The sequence below is a fragment of the Pestalotiopsis fici genome (assembly GCF_000516985.1).
Source record: "Pestalotiopsis fici W106-1 unplaced genomic scaffold PFICI_Scf_3, whole genome shotgun sequence".
Classification (NCBI taxonomy): domain Eukaryota; kingdom Fungi; phylum Ascomycota; class Sordariomycetes; order Amphisphaeriales; family Sporocadaceae; genus Pestalotiopsis; species Pestalotiopsis fici.
In genome coordinates, this window is record NW_006917093.1 from 5354637 (window position 1) to 5372508 (window position 17872).

At 49.0% G+C, this 17872-nt stretch overlaps 3 protein-coding genes across 3 annotated transcripts; 2 read left to right on the forward strand and 1 right to left on the reverse strand.

Annotated features, from left to right (window-relative positions):
* Positions 1 to 5716: 5716 nt before the first annotated feature.
* On the forward strand, positions 5717 to 8143 carry PFICI_05736 (uncharacterized protein; the record flags this gene model as incomplete). Its single annotated transcript, XM_007834317.1, has 5 exons — positions 5717 to 5956; positions 6032 to 6724; positions 6778 to 7091; positions 7148 to 7486; positions 7582 to 8143. The coding sequence occupies 5 exons, from the start codon at positions 5717 to 5719 to the stop codon at positions 8141 to 8143; spliced, it is 2148 nt and encodes a 715-aa protein (XP_007832508.1).
* A 1591-nt stretch (positions 8144 to 9734) lies between these two features.
* PFICI_05737 (uncharacterized protein) lies at positions 9735 to 14651 on the forward strand (the record flags this gene model as incomplete). Its single annotated transcript, XM_007834318.1, has 9 exons — positions 9735 to 9974; positions 10030 to 10552; positions 10606 to 10835; positions 10896 to 11175; positions 11234 to 11467; positions 11523 to 12259; positions 12319 to 12481; positions 12535 to 12801; positions 12856 to 14651. The coding sequence occupies 9 exons, from the start codon at positions 9735 to 9737 to the stop codon at positions 14649 to 14651; spliced, it is 4470 nt and encodes a 1489-aa protein (XP_007832509.1).
* Positions 14652 to 15462: 811 nt separating this feature from the next.
* Positions 15463 to 15964, reverse strand: PFICI_05738 (uncharacterized protein; the record flags this gene model as incomplete). Its single annotated transcript, XM_007834319.1, has 2 exons — positions 15463 to 15668; positions 15727 to 15964. The coding sequence occupies 2 exons, from the start codon at positions 15962 to 15964 to the stop codon at positions 15463 to 15465; spliced, it is 444 nt and encodes a 147-aa protein (XP_007832510.1).
* Positions 15965 to 17872: the final 1908 nt, after the last annotated feature.

A 17872-nucleotide genomic window follows, 5' to 3' on the forward strand; every position in this document is an offset into this window, starting at 1 on the left:
TACCACTCAAACTCAATACAATTGCACTCTAGGTGCTACAACGGCCACTTCCACTGTGTCATCTACATACTTTTCGAATGAGGTATACACACTAGTCAGCGTTGCTGTACACGTTACAGAAACGTCTCCTCCGAGCTGCGACTGGTTTTTCGATTGTTCTAGTCTCAAGCCGAATGCAGATGTTGCAGGACTCGGGGTAAGAATCTTGGATGTATCTGGGGCCTCCGAGAGTCTGTACTCACAGTAGCCACCTAGGTAATCACTTCTTCCCTGGTCTCTGCCTACACCTTCCTGGGCCTCTTGCTATGGTGTTATTGGTATGGACTCTTGCCAAGAACACTCTTTCGGCGTGTAGACTCGCGCCTATTCTCTGCCAACTCTAGAAATGCGCAAAGTCGTTGGAAAAAGATCATCGAGGAGACAACGTTGATTATCAGCGATCAGCAGTTGATCACAGGTCTGGCTATTCTTACAGCTGGCTACGTGCAGGTTTTCTTTTACGATCTTTCAGTCTATCACTGGACCATAGTGATTTATCTGGCCTGGATTAGCTCCACCGTACACCTTATGACACTCTCACTCCTCCGAGAGAAACTGAATGCGAACCCACTATTGCGCAATTTTCGGCTGTGCTTGATGCTTTGTACTCTATTGCTTCTCATAGTGGGATTAGTCCCCACGGTGACTGACGCATGGAGGTCGGCAACGTACATTAGTTGGTATTCAGGCAAGCCCGTGTCTGTATCGGTTCCGGCGAGATGCTTCTTTGATTCACAGGCCCAACCAGCAATTATATCAGGACCAACCACCATGATTAATATCTTCGAAGACGTGGACACCATAATCACCTTCGTCCCGCTGATCCTGACATATGCGTGGAAGTTGAGTCAGTTATTCAACCAGAGTCAAGAATGGATTCGATTTTGGGGTCGTGGACGGGCCGAAGCTGCCATGGAGGGCCTCGCCCGACGGATACTGCGGTATCCTGCCAGAAATATCATTTCACGCATTCTGATGTGGACTTTTTACAAATCAGTCATCAGGATATATGTCCTCTACGTTCTCGGGGCGGAGCTTCTTGAATCATTCATGGCAACTATCTTCAGCCTCATGTTTATACTAGTGTGGGGAACTGTTCGATTACTCAAACCACGCATCACGTGGGCCGATCAAAGCACACAAACGGGAGAGCTGGAGATGGGGTTTGGTCAGATACTGGCTTTACTACTACTATTACAGCCAGCAATTGGAATGCTGCAGGTTTTCCTAGGTAGACATCTATTTTATCCCCGAGGCAATACGATACAATGAAAGCTAACTGGAAGTTTAGAAAAAGAAAACAATTACGACGACGAAAATGTTGTGCTATACGGCGCTGGCAACGAGAACACAATTCGTCGGTCAACTACCATGGCCACCACGCTTGCGGCTGCCCTGGGGAGTGACAACATACAGTTGCTGTCGCCACAAGAAAAAGCCAAAGGGGGGCAAATTGACCCTATCATTGAGCACATTTATATGTCTAGAGTGTTCAAATTGTCGTTATGGGTAACTTTCACTGCGTCCTTAGGATTTCTGGTTATTGCGTCAACATTTTGGTCGATCACTTCCGAAGTTACAGATATGAGAATATATCTTATAGGATATATCTTTCTGCCTCTTCTTGGTTTCAATGTCTTGGTCATATCTTGTAGCAGGAAGCTTAGCTAAGACTATGTTTGGACGTATTGCTGCAGCATGTCGATTATGACGAAGCGTTCCGCTACGTTATGCCCGTGAAGGCGTGCAGTCTAAAGCCAATGCCAGCCCGAATGGGAACACCAGAGTATGAGAAGGATGATCAGGACAATCAACATGTACTCGTGTGTCAATTGATTGATACTTGATTGAATCCAAATAACCGAATTCATATCTCCGGCCAGCCGCTTTTACACATCGCAGCTGGCAATGTTGCTCTTGGTGGCGGGCTTCGGGGCTTGTTGGATAGCGGTGAGTCTATCAATGCACACATTTTCTTCTTAATCTAGATACTGACGAGCTAAAGATCATTTCTATTCTCTATCTTCTAGGTGCAGACCCCAACAATCAGAACGGAAATGGGCAGACTGTGATGCACAAACTCGCCTCTCCTCAGCCCAAAGAACGTACGGGAAGGTGGACAGCCTTCCCAAGTGAACACCTGTTGACACCGTTGGACCACGGCGGCTCCGTCTCTATCGGCGATGAGAATGGCGAGTCACCATTGCATTTGGCTTCATTCTTCCTTCCTTGCGACATTGTAAGGAAGTGGCTCGGCTATAGACAAGAGACACATTACAAGACCCTTGTCCAACTGAATCATCATGGGGAATCACTTCTCCACTACGCCGCTGCCGGTGACAATATCTTACTTCTGCATCACCTTCTCAGACTCCAGGCAGATGCATCCACGTCCACGAAAGAAACGATTCACAATGACAGTGAAATGCTCACGCTGATCCGTGAAAAAGGTGGCCCTGATGCGCATACAGTCAGTCGCAACGGCTGGACACCATTTCTATGCGCGCTTACCCGGACGGCCCGAGTCCCATCGGAACGGATCCTGATTTCCAGATCGAAATTCCACGAAGTCCGGAGCGGATACATTGCAAGCAGCACGACTCTTGTTGTCGGCTGGGGCAGAACCCGGCGCCATGTCTTCACAGGGGTGGACATCACTGCACAGCCTTGCAGGCTACGACTATCCGGATGACTTTGCCGCGGATGCTGTTGTACTGGCTAAGGAGTTAATAGCTGGAGGAACTGACTTCAATGCTCGAGCATTCGCCTTCTTTTACGGCTGGGAGGAGATGCACAGGGGTGTACCGTGGCAGCGGCATCTGCCTTGGGGCTTTCGTGTGCCCAAGTTGATGGCAGAATTTCCTGGCGCAGCAAGAGGAGGCGTCACGCCGCTTTACTGGACTGCCGAGAATGGTTGCATCTGCATGGCAAAGACACTATTGGCTCATGGCGCTGACCCCTTGGCCGAAGACGAGAAGGGAAGCACACCAGAAACGACGGCGAAATATTCGATGAGGTACAAGACGTCACCAAAGACGCGAGAAGAGATGATAAAGTTGTCGAAGCAAGCTGGAAAAGGCTGTGCTAGCAAACAAGGACAGCAATTAACCCTGATGATATGACAAGAGGCTTACTTAGCATTGAGACACGTTGTTGAGGAAACCACTGGCCAATGGGCACGCTTTTAATATGCGTCATATCCGGAGTGTCACGCAATTCAGGGACTTGGCAAATGAGATACGCTACCATGGTGCCAGCTGTGTGGTATGACTGCAAGCTGGAGAGATGTAATTCGTGATGGAGCTATGGCTTATCTATCTGACTTGACGGGCGGGCTGGAAAATTGACCTATTAGATTAATCAAATCATCGTTGTGATTACTCTCATAACCCAAATCATAGTTTCGTCCTGGACTGTAATCTTGTGGCCAATCCGTTCTTGATTTCATACGCCACTCTGGTGCCTTCCTCAATCGCGCCATCAATGAAACCACGCCAACCTAATGCCCAATCTGCACTGGCAAAGAACACATTACCTTGACGTCTTCTTAGGGAGTCGAGGTAGTTAAAAGCGAATCCTGGACGAAATATACACCAGCCGCCCATTGCGAATGGATCGCGACTCCAGTTATGCCATAACTTGATTTGCGTTAGTGTTTGTATTCGTCCTGATTGACTTTGAGAGACCAACTTACGACTTTCCTCACTGGGAGATTCGGAAAAGTCTTTGTAGCATGAAATTGGAAAGACTTGGCGTCATCATTTGAGTCCAAAGATGCATCATTTCTGCCAAAAGCAACCATGTGACGAAACCCGGTGGCTTGCGTACGACCGTCGCCCAACGTGCTGACAATTCGAGAATCTGATTGCGCCAGGGCAGAGAGAGGCCGAGTTTCCGATTTATCGATCTGGAAGTGAACCTTGGCTCCGTCATATACGTGACCAAGACGTATAGCTTCGTTCTTTAACATGGCGAGTGGGGGATCAAATTTGACCTTGTGCATCACATTTAAAGGTATGGTCGATACGACCTTGCGTCCCCGAAATTGGCGATCGTCCCCAAGCTGAACAGTAATTGAATCTCCTTGATCATTCACAGAAGCAACACACGACTTGAACACATAGGAGAGTCGTTGTGTTGCCAAGGCTTCCCCAAAGAATTGAAGGGCAAAATGTGTTTGGCCTCCCCGGTAGTGGTATAGCAACATTTAAGGACACGCTCGACACGTTCCGTCAAGGGGCGCAGGGTGAACAGGTGCTTATATGGGCTTGCTTTATGGCAGCTTCGGACTGCCTAGTTGCGGATCACAAGGCTTACTTTGAGAAGTTCTTTTTGCGACAGTATGCAAGAAGTGGGTTTAGGAATCTCGCAATGGGGCTTGAAACACTACGGAAAATATGGGCAAGACCTTTTGGTCAAAAATGGTCAACAATTTTACCACAATCACGGCTTTTCGTTATGTAATTATTAAGAATAAATACTATAACTTATGACTGGTTGGCTCATAGACCCAGACACAAGAAAGCTTTTATGAGTTATTGGATTCAAGGTAGTATTGAAGAGTCATTGTTATATTATTGCTTGCTTCTGGGAATGAAAGATATTCTAACCATACACTCTTGCGAGACAACGCAACCAATGCGAACAAATTGAAAGAAATAGAGAAAACCGGCTGGGGTAGAGGGACGGCTAGATACCTAGTAAGGACCTGATCCCCTGAGTAGCGTGCGTTATCACCTACCTACTCACAGCAAAGAACTGATTCTATAACTCTTTCTACTGCTTCACATTGTGTCACCCCAACAGCTCCATTGGCTCGAGAGTAATCTGATTGGCCAATTCCTCCGGGGTCGAGTCCGGAGCCTCCCCTCTCCATTTGCCCATCTTTGATTGGTTCGAGTTCCTTGATTGCGGGCGTTCCCTTCCAGAAAGCCAGTCAGCCGGGTGGTGCCACAGCACTATGATTAACACCACGGCGTCGGCACATACGATGCACGGGGCTCCCGGGGCTTAGCCGGTACCATCCGAAAAAGCCTGCACCTCTTCAATGATAGTGGAAGTCGGAGTTTCTTGGAAAATGGAATACTCGGTCCGAAATATCTCCGGCATGAAATCTTCCATACTTCATGCAAGATAATAAGCGTTAGATCAGTACAAGGCTCCACCTATTAGCCCTCTGATCTGCTAGATATCTTTCCATATCATCTACAAGGGTTAGGTACAGGTTGTGGAAATTTTAACGTTGCCTGTGAAAGTAAACAGAAAAATGGCTTTAATTTGCAGATGAAATCTCGATAGGAGGTTGAAGAATTGTTGCCATTGAACGAGTGTGGTACACTAATGATGTTGGATTGTTCTCCACTTAACTGTGACTAGGTAACAAGGTGCTAGGTCACTGCGTGGGGCAAGTAACGATATAACGTTTATAATCCTTGATGAGGTATAGGAGTCGACCCCGCTACTGGTGGTGTATGCATGATAGCTGGCCTTGGTCTACTACGACTTTTCCCCTGCTACTTGCCCGCATTCAACACCCTTAATCTACCAGACAAGCGTTGATTTTAGCTTTTCGACAACCAACCGTATAGGCAGGACCCGGATCTGTGTACCGAACCCCGGCACTTGACACACATATGAAGTGCAGAATGACGGGCTATCGATAACAATAAACAGTTCTATGTCGCAACATAGTCTAGCAGCTGGCCAGTTGGAGCCACCGGGGCAATCGAGGCAACAAAGGCGTCCTCTGTTGCCCCGGCCAGCTCCGACGCCTGCACAACCAGCACCACTAGCACTAGCAGCTGCTCAACAATCATCCCCGCCGTCCAGGGTCGCTCACCTGGCGAAACAAAGCCGTTCCCTGAGACGACAACAAGTGCCGGCAGCCTGTGGCGCGTGTCGGAAACGAAAAATCAAGGTACATACATGTGGCTTCATTCCTAGGAATGGACAATTTATTGTTGCATTTTGCAGATTCTAACGGTAGTTGCAGTGCGACGGTGGTCGACCAGTATGCTATTCTTGCACTCAGCGGCGCGTTCCGTGCGACTATGCCTCACAGCCGGGGGAGACACCCTCACAAGCTCTTAGACGATCCTACAGCCAACTGCGAGATCATGCGACTTCGAACGAGAAAATCCTCGACCTCTTGAGGACACTGCCAGACAAAGAGGCTCATCACGTGCTGCAGAGAATCAGGTCGGGAACCGACATCTCGGCCATTCTTTCGCATATTCATGATGGTGATCTCTTGCTCCAGCTCGCTCTTGAACCTGAAACTCGATTCCGTTATCAATTTCCGTATCGACAGAATTTTCCAGAGAATGATTTGCCCGATAATTCCTACTTGAACTCATTCGTCTACGAAGGGCCATTGTCATATGCTCCAGACCAGAGATTGGGGCCCGATGGCAGTGAGTCTGACAGCTACAGCTTGGTTGCCTATCAGAGGCCCTTCCACGCAGCCCAAGTCGTGGACCCTCGCCTCACAGACGTGAAGCCATCACTGTGGACGTCTGTTTGCGACGATGATTTGCTTATGCGGGACCTTCTTGGGGTGTGGCTTCGTTGTGAATATCAATTTACCGCGGCCTTCCAGAAGGATTACTTTCTCGAGGATATGCTTGTTATGCGGCAAGATTTCTGCTCATCGCTCCTTGTCAATGTGACTCTTGCTTATTCATGCGTAAGATTATGCCTTTAAAGTATCAAGTGGCCATCCAGACTGATCATGTTCAGGTTTGCTATCCGCGATTCTCGGACCGCGCCGAGTATTGGAACCCACATACACTCGTGTATCGTTTTATTGCTGAAGCAAAACGCATCTGGGAGATTGAGTCACACCAAGTACGGCTCACCACTATTCAGGCCGGAATGCTTTTCAATGTCTTCTATAACCTCTGCGGTCTAGACGAGATTGGACAGCCGTATAGGATCCAAGCCATTGAACTAGCACACAAGTTGCGCTTGTATGACAGTGCCATATCCGGGCAAAGCAAAAGAATACGGGACGGTAGACTGTACACTGCATGGGCATTGTATGATTGGGAAACGTAGGCCTTTTGAACTCTCTCCCTTGCCATCCCTCCCAAGGTGCTAATTTCTACAGTCTGGTCGGCTTTTCCTTCATGCATGCGCCACTTCTCAAAACTCCACCCGTCGAACCATTACCGGATCCTCTGGAAGATCCAAAGTGGTTCGGCGAGATATGGGCCAAATATCCATCAAGCCAGAGTCTTTCCCCGTCACATTTTGGACTTGTTTTTCATGCGAAAAGCCAATTCCGAATCATCATGAATGAATTCTGTGTAGAAGCCTATTCCAGAGACTCAATGATAACTCTTGATCAAGCATATCAGTTCCGTTCGCGTTTAATAAGTTGGTACGACGGCTTGCCTGCACCACTTTGCGCAAAGACTATCGTGCTACCTGCACAGTTACAACTTCAGTAAGCATCCCCTTCATCTAGCCTAGATACTATGCACGAGATTAAATATACACCGCATTGAAAAAGGCTTATGCACTGATGATGAAAATTGACAGCATGTACTATCACAACCTCGTCCTCAATATGTTTGAACCCTTGCTGGATGAGGAAACAGATCGAGTGCCAGGGCCGCAACAAATTATTGACGATTCAAACAAGCACCTCCGGACCCTCGTTCGGCTTTATTACCTCCGACATGGGTTTGATGCTATGGATCTCTTCATCTGTATACCGCTAATCCTTGTGGCGTTCAAGTGCGCCGATGCCATCGACCAGTTTACCTCTGCTTCCCAGCTAGAAGCATTGCGGTCGACTCTCATTCTGGTCGTAAAGGGGTTGTCCAGTCAGCGTCATAATCATTACTTGTCTGAGGCGCTGTTCCGGGTCATCCGTGGGCGCATGCGTGTACAAGAAGCCTCGATACTCAAAGGCGTGCTGAATCTTGACGACGAGGACCCCGTGGAGAAGAGTAGGGCTCCGATGCAGGCTGTGCGAAGCGCGTGGACGGTTAGTGTCGTCAAAGAGGACACTCAGGTATTGAATAACCTTGTTGAAAACTACGCCTATCTGAGTGTAAACGACCGAGCCGACACAAAGTCTTCCTATCAAGGTGGCTAGTCTTTTTGTTTATGCTTCATGGAACGTTCCCTTATGTGCATAGGAGGGCGGCTTGGTCCTGAGTTGGAGAGGACATGTAGGTGAAGCAAAGAATCGTGGTCTGGATTGACATGTCATCCAACTGGCGATTCCATGAGGTGATTCGCAGGCCAGGTGTCCTGGATTCTGGCACATTTACTGATGGTAAAAGTGGCTGATCTGGGTGGCGGGCGGTTTCAACGCAGGCGCTTGGCTAATATACTGGATGAAAGCAAGCTTTGAGTGCCTTTCCAGCGCCAGAACTATATGAAGCTGATGCGCAACAAGTGGCTGGGGCCTGTGGCTATCCGTGTACAGCCTCATAGAGACTGTTGCTTTTACGGGTTTTACGGGAAGGATTTTGCTTCCCGTTGTATGCACAATTACTTTTTACCTTAGAAGAATCATCTTAATACGGTCTTCAATTTCCACAGTACGATCGTATCAGAAGCCCGATACTTCCTCTCTAGCTTGTCCACTTGTCCAGGATGCAAGCCATGACGTACGTTTTGTCTGCTACGGAATGGAAGTTGAACGAGCTGCTGCTCGGAAATATTCACGTCGTGAAATAAGAGCAATCGTTTGATGCGGGAATACCTCGTCGTGCGACTCTTACGTTGGTGCATGCATGTTTAAGAAAGGTTGAATGAAATACTGTGCTTCTGGCCCACTCGTTCTCCATATATACTGCCGGGTATAGACCATATATATGGCTTTTTGCTGATTTTGCTGACATGCTATCGAATACGAACAAGCTAGTTGAAAGTATACAGGGTGGAAGGCGAAGATAAGAAGTGCCGACTCATTACACTAATTTAGTCAGCATCATTTAGATTAGTTGCTACAATTTCACATTGCTTAAATCTGGTGCGGACCTATCCGACCGAGGACGAGACTATGCCAAGACACTCCTTTCTTCGGTCGATGGTTTTCAATTTTTTTTTTTTTTGGGAGGTAGGTGTCGATTCTTTTCACCTGGGCCAATAAGTGAACGGGGAACTGAAGATGAGATGATCGAGGAAGCATTGAAAGATGTCTAAGTTGATCTCTAGTCTTTAAAAGAGAGGCGTTAAATGACGAACTATGCACCCAAGCAGGTGATCTGAGATATGTACTAACTAAGGTACGTTAGTGCAACAATATTTTTATGGCTACCTAGGTAGGTATGTGATGATAGATGGCTCTACATAACGGCGACTTGGTGGACTTGGCGGTTGATCTCTCGGTTGTTGGTTGCGGGGCAATCGTTTTACACGATGTGTGGGGGGAAGCTGGGCATATGTACTTAAATAAATATGTATATTTTGACGGCCCGCTGTCTACATGGGCTGTACGAGCTGTACTACCTACCCTATTAGGTAGACTAAGTCAATAATAAAAAGCGGCTGATTTTGGGGTTATTCTGCTTTTGAATGATACAATGCGGCACAGCACGCACGACCCAGCAGATATCAGGACAGCTTCCCGCGTTATTAAATGAATTTCTTTTCATTCCATCGCCGTCACGTTCTTGGCAGTTTCTTGTCCACTTAGACAATAAACAAAGTCCCATCTCCTCCAATCTCGACACGTCATGTGGCCCTCGATAACCGATTTGAGTGCTGGGTGGCAAGAGCAGCTGTGTCTTCCCGACCACGACTCAGCCCCCCTTCGAGGGCATCTGTCGGATGACCAGCAGGTAGAGGCAATTCTTCAAGGTCTTTTGCAATTTGGACCGGCAGCTTGGTTGCTTATCGGTGCCTCGTTCAGGATCGCCCAACTGCGTGGGGCGCCGCTTGTCGTGCTCCCCAACCGCCAAGGCTATCCCAAAGCCGTAAGTGTCTCCCATGGCACAATCATCGCCCCCGTGTTAACACGCGCCCGCCTAGCTGGTCGTCTCTATTCTTTGCGCTCTACAACTGTCCTACCTACTTCTCAGCGACGTAGAACGTTCCCAGTCACATTTGCTAGCGGCAAGACTGTCCTCGGTAGCCAGCGCGGTGCTATGCGTGCTCTCGTTCCTGGAGCATGGCCGCAGCGTTCAACCATCAACTCTTTTGACCAGCTATTTATTGGTCGCAACTCTCAGCGATGCAATAAATGCCGGTCTCCTATTTGTCGCTAGAAACCTCTGCAGTTCAGAGGATCTCACATTGGCCATCTTCGCTACCAGGTTTGCCCTTCTCATCCTAGAGGGACGGACCAAGACGTCTATCCTACGCGAGCCGTACGATGAACTATCACCAGAGGAGACATCCGGCTTCTTTGGCGTGGCCTTTTATTGGTGGGTCAATAAGATCCTCAGGAACGGCTATTCCCGTGTCTTGTCCCTGGATGACATGCCGGCCTTTGGGAAGTCTCTCGATGTAGGAAGAACAAGGGATGCTATGCAGCGAGAGTGGGACACGATAAGTATGCAGAACTCCGGCTCTACCATGACTCGTAAGGCTTTCTAACAACCCCAGAAAAGCAGAAAGGTCGCTTCTCCTTAGTTCTGGCGCAGCTGAAGTGTTCTTGGTGGTCAAATATCGACATATTTGTGCCACGCTTCATCTACATTGTGCTCCGTTGCTGCCAACCTCTTCTGATTAGCCGAGTCATTACTTCTGTCAGCAGTAGCTTGACGTCCTTCGACAATAGGAATGAAGCACTTCGCCTGATCTTATTGGCATTCGTGATTTATACGGGCATGGCGGTACGTTTGATACAAGACGAATAATCTAATGAGAGGAGATTGTTGAAACCAACGTTTTAGATCTGCAATGGTATGTACGAGCGCCGAATCGCACAACTAAACTGTCAGATTCGCATGGGCCTCGTTGGAGTTATCTATAACCGCTGCCTGACAATCGAAACTGGCGTCTTGGACGACTCGGCCGCCGTGACGCTTATGAGCAGCGATACAGAAGATGCGGCCAACGCCGGCGAGCTTTTTCACCAATTATGGTCAGAGGTATTAGAGCTTTGTATTGGAATGTACATGCTGGCTCGAGAACTAGGTTGGGTGTGCATATCCCCCCTTCTAGTCGTGCTCTGTACGTCCCTGTACCCCACTCGCCCCGGTATCTTTATGGTCGCGCTGACGTCCGACAGGCACCTCCAAGGCAGTCAACTTCATCACTGAGAATTTAGTGGATAGGCAAATAGCATTCAGCCAGGCGACGCAGATGCGCATCTCAACGACCAAAGCCATCCTTGACGCTATGAAGAATATCAAGATTATGGGTCTCGGCAAGAAGATGGAGGGCAAGATCCAAGCCACCAGGGTCCACGAAATGAAGCAACTTGTCGCATTTCACCACCTCCTGGTAGCCTTTTTCGTGAGCGGTAAGTGGATACTTCGGTTGCATCTTGGGCCATCTCCTGACATTGACCTCTGCAGCCGTGGCCTTGAGCCTTTTTAGCCCTGCCATCACTTTGATCATCTACGCCATACAATCACAGCTGCGCGGAGTCAAGTCCATCGACGTGGAAATGGTTTTCACCTCCCTCGCCATCATAGACATAGTTACTACCCCCGCCAACACCCTCCTCAGCATCTTGGGAGAGGCGGCATCCGTCATAGCTGCTTTCGACCGCATCCAGTCGTACCTTCTCAGCCCAGATCGTGAAGACAGGCGAGAATTCCTCGACACGCAATGCCCCGACCACGATTCTGAGAGCAACGAAGGCAGCGCAGCCAGTGTTTCGCTCGATCAAGTTGCCATCCGCCTTGACAATGTGACCGTTCGTCCTGCCTCCACGGCGGCACCAGTCCTGAGGAACATTAGCACAGTCATTAAGAAAGGCAGTCTGGTGGTTATTTCCGGAGCCGTGGGTACTGGAAAGTCGAGCCTTGCGAAGACCCTTCTAGGCGACCTTACCCCAGATGCCGGGGTGATACAAACAGCCTACCTTTCGATAGCGTATTGTTCTCAAGCAGCCTGGTTGACCAACGGTACCATAAGAGAGGCCATATGCGGGCCAATTGGCGATGATACGGTGCCAGTTGAAGAATGGTACAAAAGGGTTGTACACGCATGTGGTCTCGAGGAGGACTTCAGTCAGTTGCCGGATGGGGACCAAACTGTCATCGGCAGTCGGGGTATTACCCTTTCAGGCGGACAAAAGCAACGGGTGGTGAGCTTATCCATGTCCTGTATGTTCTCTGCATTCTGTTAAACCTAGGTGCAACGCAGGCCCTCGCACGATCTGTATACGCGCGTCGCAGCCTCGTCATTCTCGATGACGTTCTGTCTGCGCTCGACGCAAAAACCGCGCGGCACATTGTCGAAAACCTCATCGGCCCAAATGGCCTGTTCAAAGAACTTGGCACTACGGTGGTGCTCATCACCCACGCGAGTAAGTTATTTGCAAGACGCCGTGCGTGGCACACACTGACAATATCTCGGCAGCGCAACACCTGTCTTTGGCCGATCATTTCATCATTCTCGGTGATAGAGGCCAAATTGCGAAACAAGGAAGTAGGGAGAATCTCCGAGTAGAAGCTGGCTACTCTGGCAAGACCACGTTGGGAAGAGATGAAAAAGTCGATGGCACGAAACATGAAAATCAAGTCGGTAATCGTGAGAAAGGTAGAGATGAGAGCCAGGCACCCCCCAAACAGCGACAGTCAAGCATGCAGGACATCGTCCTCAAGACGGGAGACACCACGCTATACGGTAAGCTCCTATCATATCGATGAAGGATGTTTATGGTCAAGACTGACGAGACAGGCTACTACTTTGGCGCCATTGGGCTCTCACGCCTTCTTCTCCTTTCGGGTGCCCTCACTCTCTATGCCACCTTTTCAGGGGTGATCCCGTACTGGCTTAGATGGATGGCAGAGAACAGAGGCGACAACATGTGGCTCTTTACGAGCGTCTATTTCGCCCTTGCGCTTGGCGCTTTCTTGTCCCTTGTTACAGCCGTTTCGAGCGTCTTCTTCGTCATCGCGCCGCACTCGGGCAATACACTTCATGCCCGACTCCTGCGCACAGTCATGCATGCAAAGCAATCATATTTTTCCGAAACCGATACGGGCACGACGCTTACCCGCTTCGGCGCCGATATGGCGCTGCTTAACCGCCAGCTGCCCTTCGCACTCTTCCAAGTCTTGCAAAGCATCTTTAGCGTGCTCTCGCAGTGTATCCTAGTAGGACTTATTCAGCCGTTCATAACTGCCACTTTACCTTTCACGATCTTCGCCGTCTACTTGATCCAGAAGGTCTACCTGGCAACGTCGCGGCAAATGCGCTTCCTTGACCTCGAAGCGCGGGCTCTGGTTAACGCTAGCTTTCTTGAGACGCTAGAAGGCGTTGCGACAATAAGAGCGTTCGGGTGGCAGGAGTCTTTCATTAGAGACAACGCCATGAAACTTGACCTGTCGCTACGTCCAGATTACTTGCTACTATGCATCCAGCGCTGGCTTGGTCTCGTGCTTGACCTTATCGTTCCGGGCCTAGCTGTAAGCGTCATCGGCCTTGCTTTTGCCCTCAAAGGGAGCACGACAGGCGGCCAAATCGGCATCGCCCTCAACGTTGTTCTACGCGCCAACCACTCCCTGCTCCGCCTGGTGGAGGCCTGGACCAAGCTAGAGACCTCGCTCGGCTCTATCTCCCGACTGCGCGCCTTCGAGCAGGATGTCCAGCCGGAGGACGAGCCGGGTACGACGAAGTCCCTCCCACCGTCCTGGCCTGCTCGCGGAGCCATCGAGCTTACCAAAGTCTCGGCGTCTTACAGGCCAGCAGTGCTTGCCCTCAACGATATCAGCATCGACATCGCACCGGGCACCAAAGTCGGTGTCGTGGGCCGCACCGGTGGCGGCAAGTCGTCTCTGTTGCTCAGCCTGCTACGTCTTATCGAATTGGAGGGTCAGGGCACTATATGCATCGATGGGAGCAACATATGCGATTTTTCACGCGACGACGTCCGTGCCCGCCTGATTGTGGTCCCGCAGGACCCTATGTTTATCGCAACCGATACAGTTCGCGAGAACCTTGATATTGCGGGTGCAAACATCTCAGACGACGACATAGTCCATGCGCTTGAGCGTGTCGGACTATGGGATCCGCTGCAGGCGCGTAAGCTGGACAACGACAAGAAACTGCTGTCAACTGAACGCCATGATAGCAATGACTCAGAGGAGGAATTTTCTGAGAGCGGCGACGACTCAACCGTTGAGACCCTCGACCGGACAATGAGGTCGCTGCCGCTCTCTCACGGGCAGCAACAGATGTTCTCGCTGGCTCGTGCGCTGTTGATGCGGCCATATCGCGGGCGTGTTGTGTTGCTCGACGAGGCTACAAGTAACGTCGACGGCAAGACAGATCAGCTGATGCAGACACTCGTGCGAGAGGAGTTCAAGGAGCATACTGTCATCACAGTTGCACACCGCTTGGATACTATCATGGACAAAGATGTCGTGTTGGTCATGGATGCAGGGAAGCTGGTCGAGGCTGGGCGGCCGTCGGAGCTGGTAGAAAGAGTGGACGGCTTGTTTAGAGAGCTGATCCGTGGGAAGAACCGGTAAATAGAAAACGGACTTGAATCGCTTCTCAGATTTGACCAGTCTGCAGTTGCACGCCAGGAATTGCCTCACACTATCTAGTGAAGCATCGCACGTTTTGATAAAGCATTATATACTAGAGCTTGAGCATCACATACTAGGCTGAAGTGGATAAGATAGTTAGTGGGATTCATTATGATTGAGAACATCAAAATACAGTTCTAGATCTATGCGCTTCATTGTTCGCCAGATCGAAAACGGATGACACAGTAACGACTGCCCTGATATCTCTAATCTACAATAACGAGAGTTTCATTGAGAATGCTCTGGATGGTGTCAAGCTGGGTACTGTGCCGCGTCGCCCATTGGTGAATTTTATCAAAATTCCTGCAAGTGTGAGGAGTATCTGTCTTCAAGATGATTCTAGATCCCACCAGCTTCCACTGCATTGGTGTCAAGTCCGCATGGCATTGTAGTGACTGCCGTATTTGGTTGATGCAATGTCCTAGCTTCCATTAGTTTCAATATTGTCGAGGGAAACCCTCATTTTACCACAAACCTATATGTCTAACGCGCGATGGGTCCGTCGGACTGTCGAAAAGACCCTTGTAATAGTCGGGATACATGGCCTGGCGGAGGCGGTTCTAGTAAGAAAACAGCGATTAACGTCCAATATTCCCAAAGAACTAATGACGAGTCTCTACATACCAGACAATGGAGTGAGTGATACACATCAACTCCGCTGAAGTACAACCCCGATTCCGGCCATTGAAATGTCGAGTCTCTGAGTTCAACTTCTGTTTTATCAAAGTCAAGATTCAACCCTAGTAAGCTATCAGAATGACTGTTGTGCTTTCAATGCTCTGTGGCTTATATAAAACCAACCCCCTAGAAGCCTGCTCCACGCTTCATCAATTTCTGGTCGTGGTTGACCGACGAATTCATCACCGCCTTTATCTGTGAAGTAGTGGCCCTCGCTAGTCAATTCCACACCCCCGGAGAAGGTCTTGACTTGCAATTCGATTTCTTTTCTAGCTGGCTCTAAAGGGGATATATTAGTCAAGCCGGAAGAAAAGATGGGTTTCGTGCTGATCCATACCTAGGTCTGAGGCAAATCCAGCTTCATATGATGGCAATGTAACCAACTCTTGAGTGCGACTTAGGCTGAGAAGGCCGAGAAATGCGAATAAGGCATTGAATGAGAGGGAGATGATGAGAAGGAGGGACTGAAGCTGGATACTTTTCTTTGCCGGCTTCAATACAATTTCAGAGGTGTCCAGGAGGCCGCTCTCCTCTTCGTTCTCCGTATCTTTCTGGTGTCGCATACCGCCAAACATAATTTCCTGAGAAACATCAATCAATGCTTTGGGGTCCAACTGGTTCAGAGAGAGAGGGTTGCGAAGAACAGAGGTATGTGAAGCGCAGCTCGGGCTTCCTTCCGGAAACGCATCATAGGAAGCCAAGCCTAACGGATGGTTAAGCCTTGGCAGAAGCCCTAAACCGGGAGCTTCTATTCAGCCGAATCTTCTGTCTCGGGGACAGGATGCAATTAGAATTTGAGGCTAATATGGCAACTAAACTACTTGGCGTCCAACTGATATCTTGGCGAACCCAACGAGAAAAGACTAGGATCTTAGCTCGTTCTTCGTTCCCCTCACTTGACAAGGTTTGTTTTTGTTTTTTCTCTCTGCGGTATATCAACGCCGACTAGGCAGAAGCTGATAAATCGGTTCATTACCTGCCTATTTGATGTTGGAGCGGCCTCTATGATATGATATAGTCCGAATGGTGTATCTCGCTTATATGCGCCACGCCTCAAGCACATCTTGGACGCCTCTTATGATATGATATAGACAGAATAGTGTGCTTTTCTTACATCTGCTACGCCTGATCAAGAATACCTCCGAAGCCTCTATGATATCTATGATCTGACCTAGACCGCTTCTACTGTGATGCTGAACAAAAGTATTGAAATTGATGACCGCCACTCTTTCTTACCCAAGCATATGCAACCAGTAGCATCATCCAGAAACCTACTTAGGTAGTTTCGCCACCGTAGCAGCCAACACATGCCTGCTATCTCAACAAATCTCATGATCAAAGAGTACCTGGTAGATACCGAGACTAAGGATTCATGCTAAAGATTCTGCTATTGTTGGCTGCCAAGAAGACTATTGTTTCGCAATCACCAGGCCACAATAACGTTATGAATGCCAAGAGTAGGATGAAGCATATTGACTCTTACCAGTACGAGTACCCTCGTCTCTGGAAGTCGCGGACCAAAAGCCTTGGCTGATTGTAATCATCAAGCCAAGAGACCAAAGGATCAAGCAATGCAGCCATTTGGTGATAGCATCCTCATTAATACGGCTTTATATTGCATGGGGGTAATTCTGGGGAATTCCCATCACGTTGGACCCTGCCGCTGACACATTCCATGGTACCCAATTGGGGGTTTTTCCGATGTAAGCCGCTTCCTTCCAACATCATGACAAAGCAGTTACAATGGTATAACCAGCATAACGGCCGTGTTAGCCGAACCAACCCCTGCCCCAGCCGCATTCCATGGTACCCAATAGGGCTTGTTCCAGGAAGAAGTTACATAGTATATTAGCTCTTAAGCGAATCAGCCCCTGTCGCAAATGCATTCCATGTTACCCAATTGAGGTTTGTTCTACGAGCAAGGTGTATTAGTAAAATGAATCAAATGATACTCAAGTGATGGTGGTATAAGCAATAGTGGTGTGAAGGTCAGAACTCCTTTGTAGACGTAGTGTTTATAGCTTGGCTCTCACAAGTCATTGCAACAATAAAGCCGGTGCGGAAAAATCACATATTACATAACAAAAAATGGTACTTGTGCGAAAACAGCCTTTGCATTTGCATGAAGATTAGGGAAAATCTCCGAGGAAGACAAAAACCTAATCAAGGCGGTACTAAACGACAATTGGACCCAACACGAACCATCGCTGGTAGGTCGCCCGCACCAAGCGGAGGCAGGGCTACATATTGTTGGCTGCTGTGAGGTGTACGTGTAAAGATCCGAGCTTGCTCATAACTGGTTGAAACAACGATATCTGCAGTCCCCTCACGCTGTTCATCTCTTGAGCCTTCTTTACTCGAGGTTGGAGCCGTCTTCGCTTCGCTTGTAGTCGTCCGATGCCTCCTCAGATCTTGAGTATTGACTGGGTACAAATTGCACCTTCTTCTGCCTTGCCTCGAGGGCGGGTTCGGCAGTATCTCTA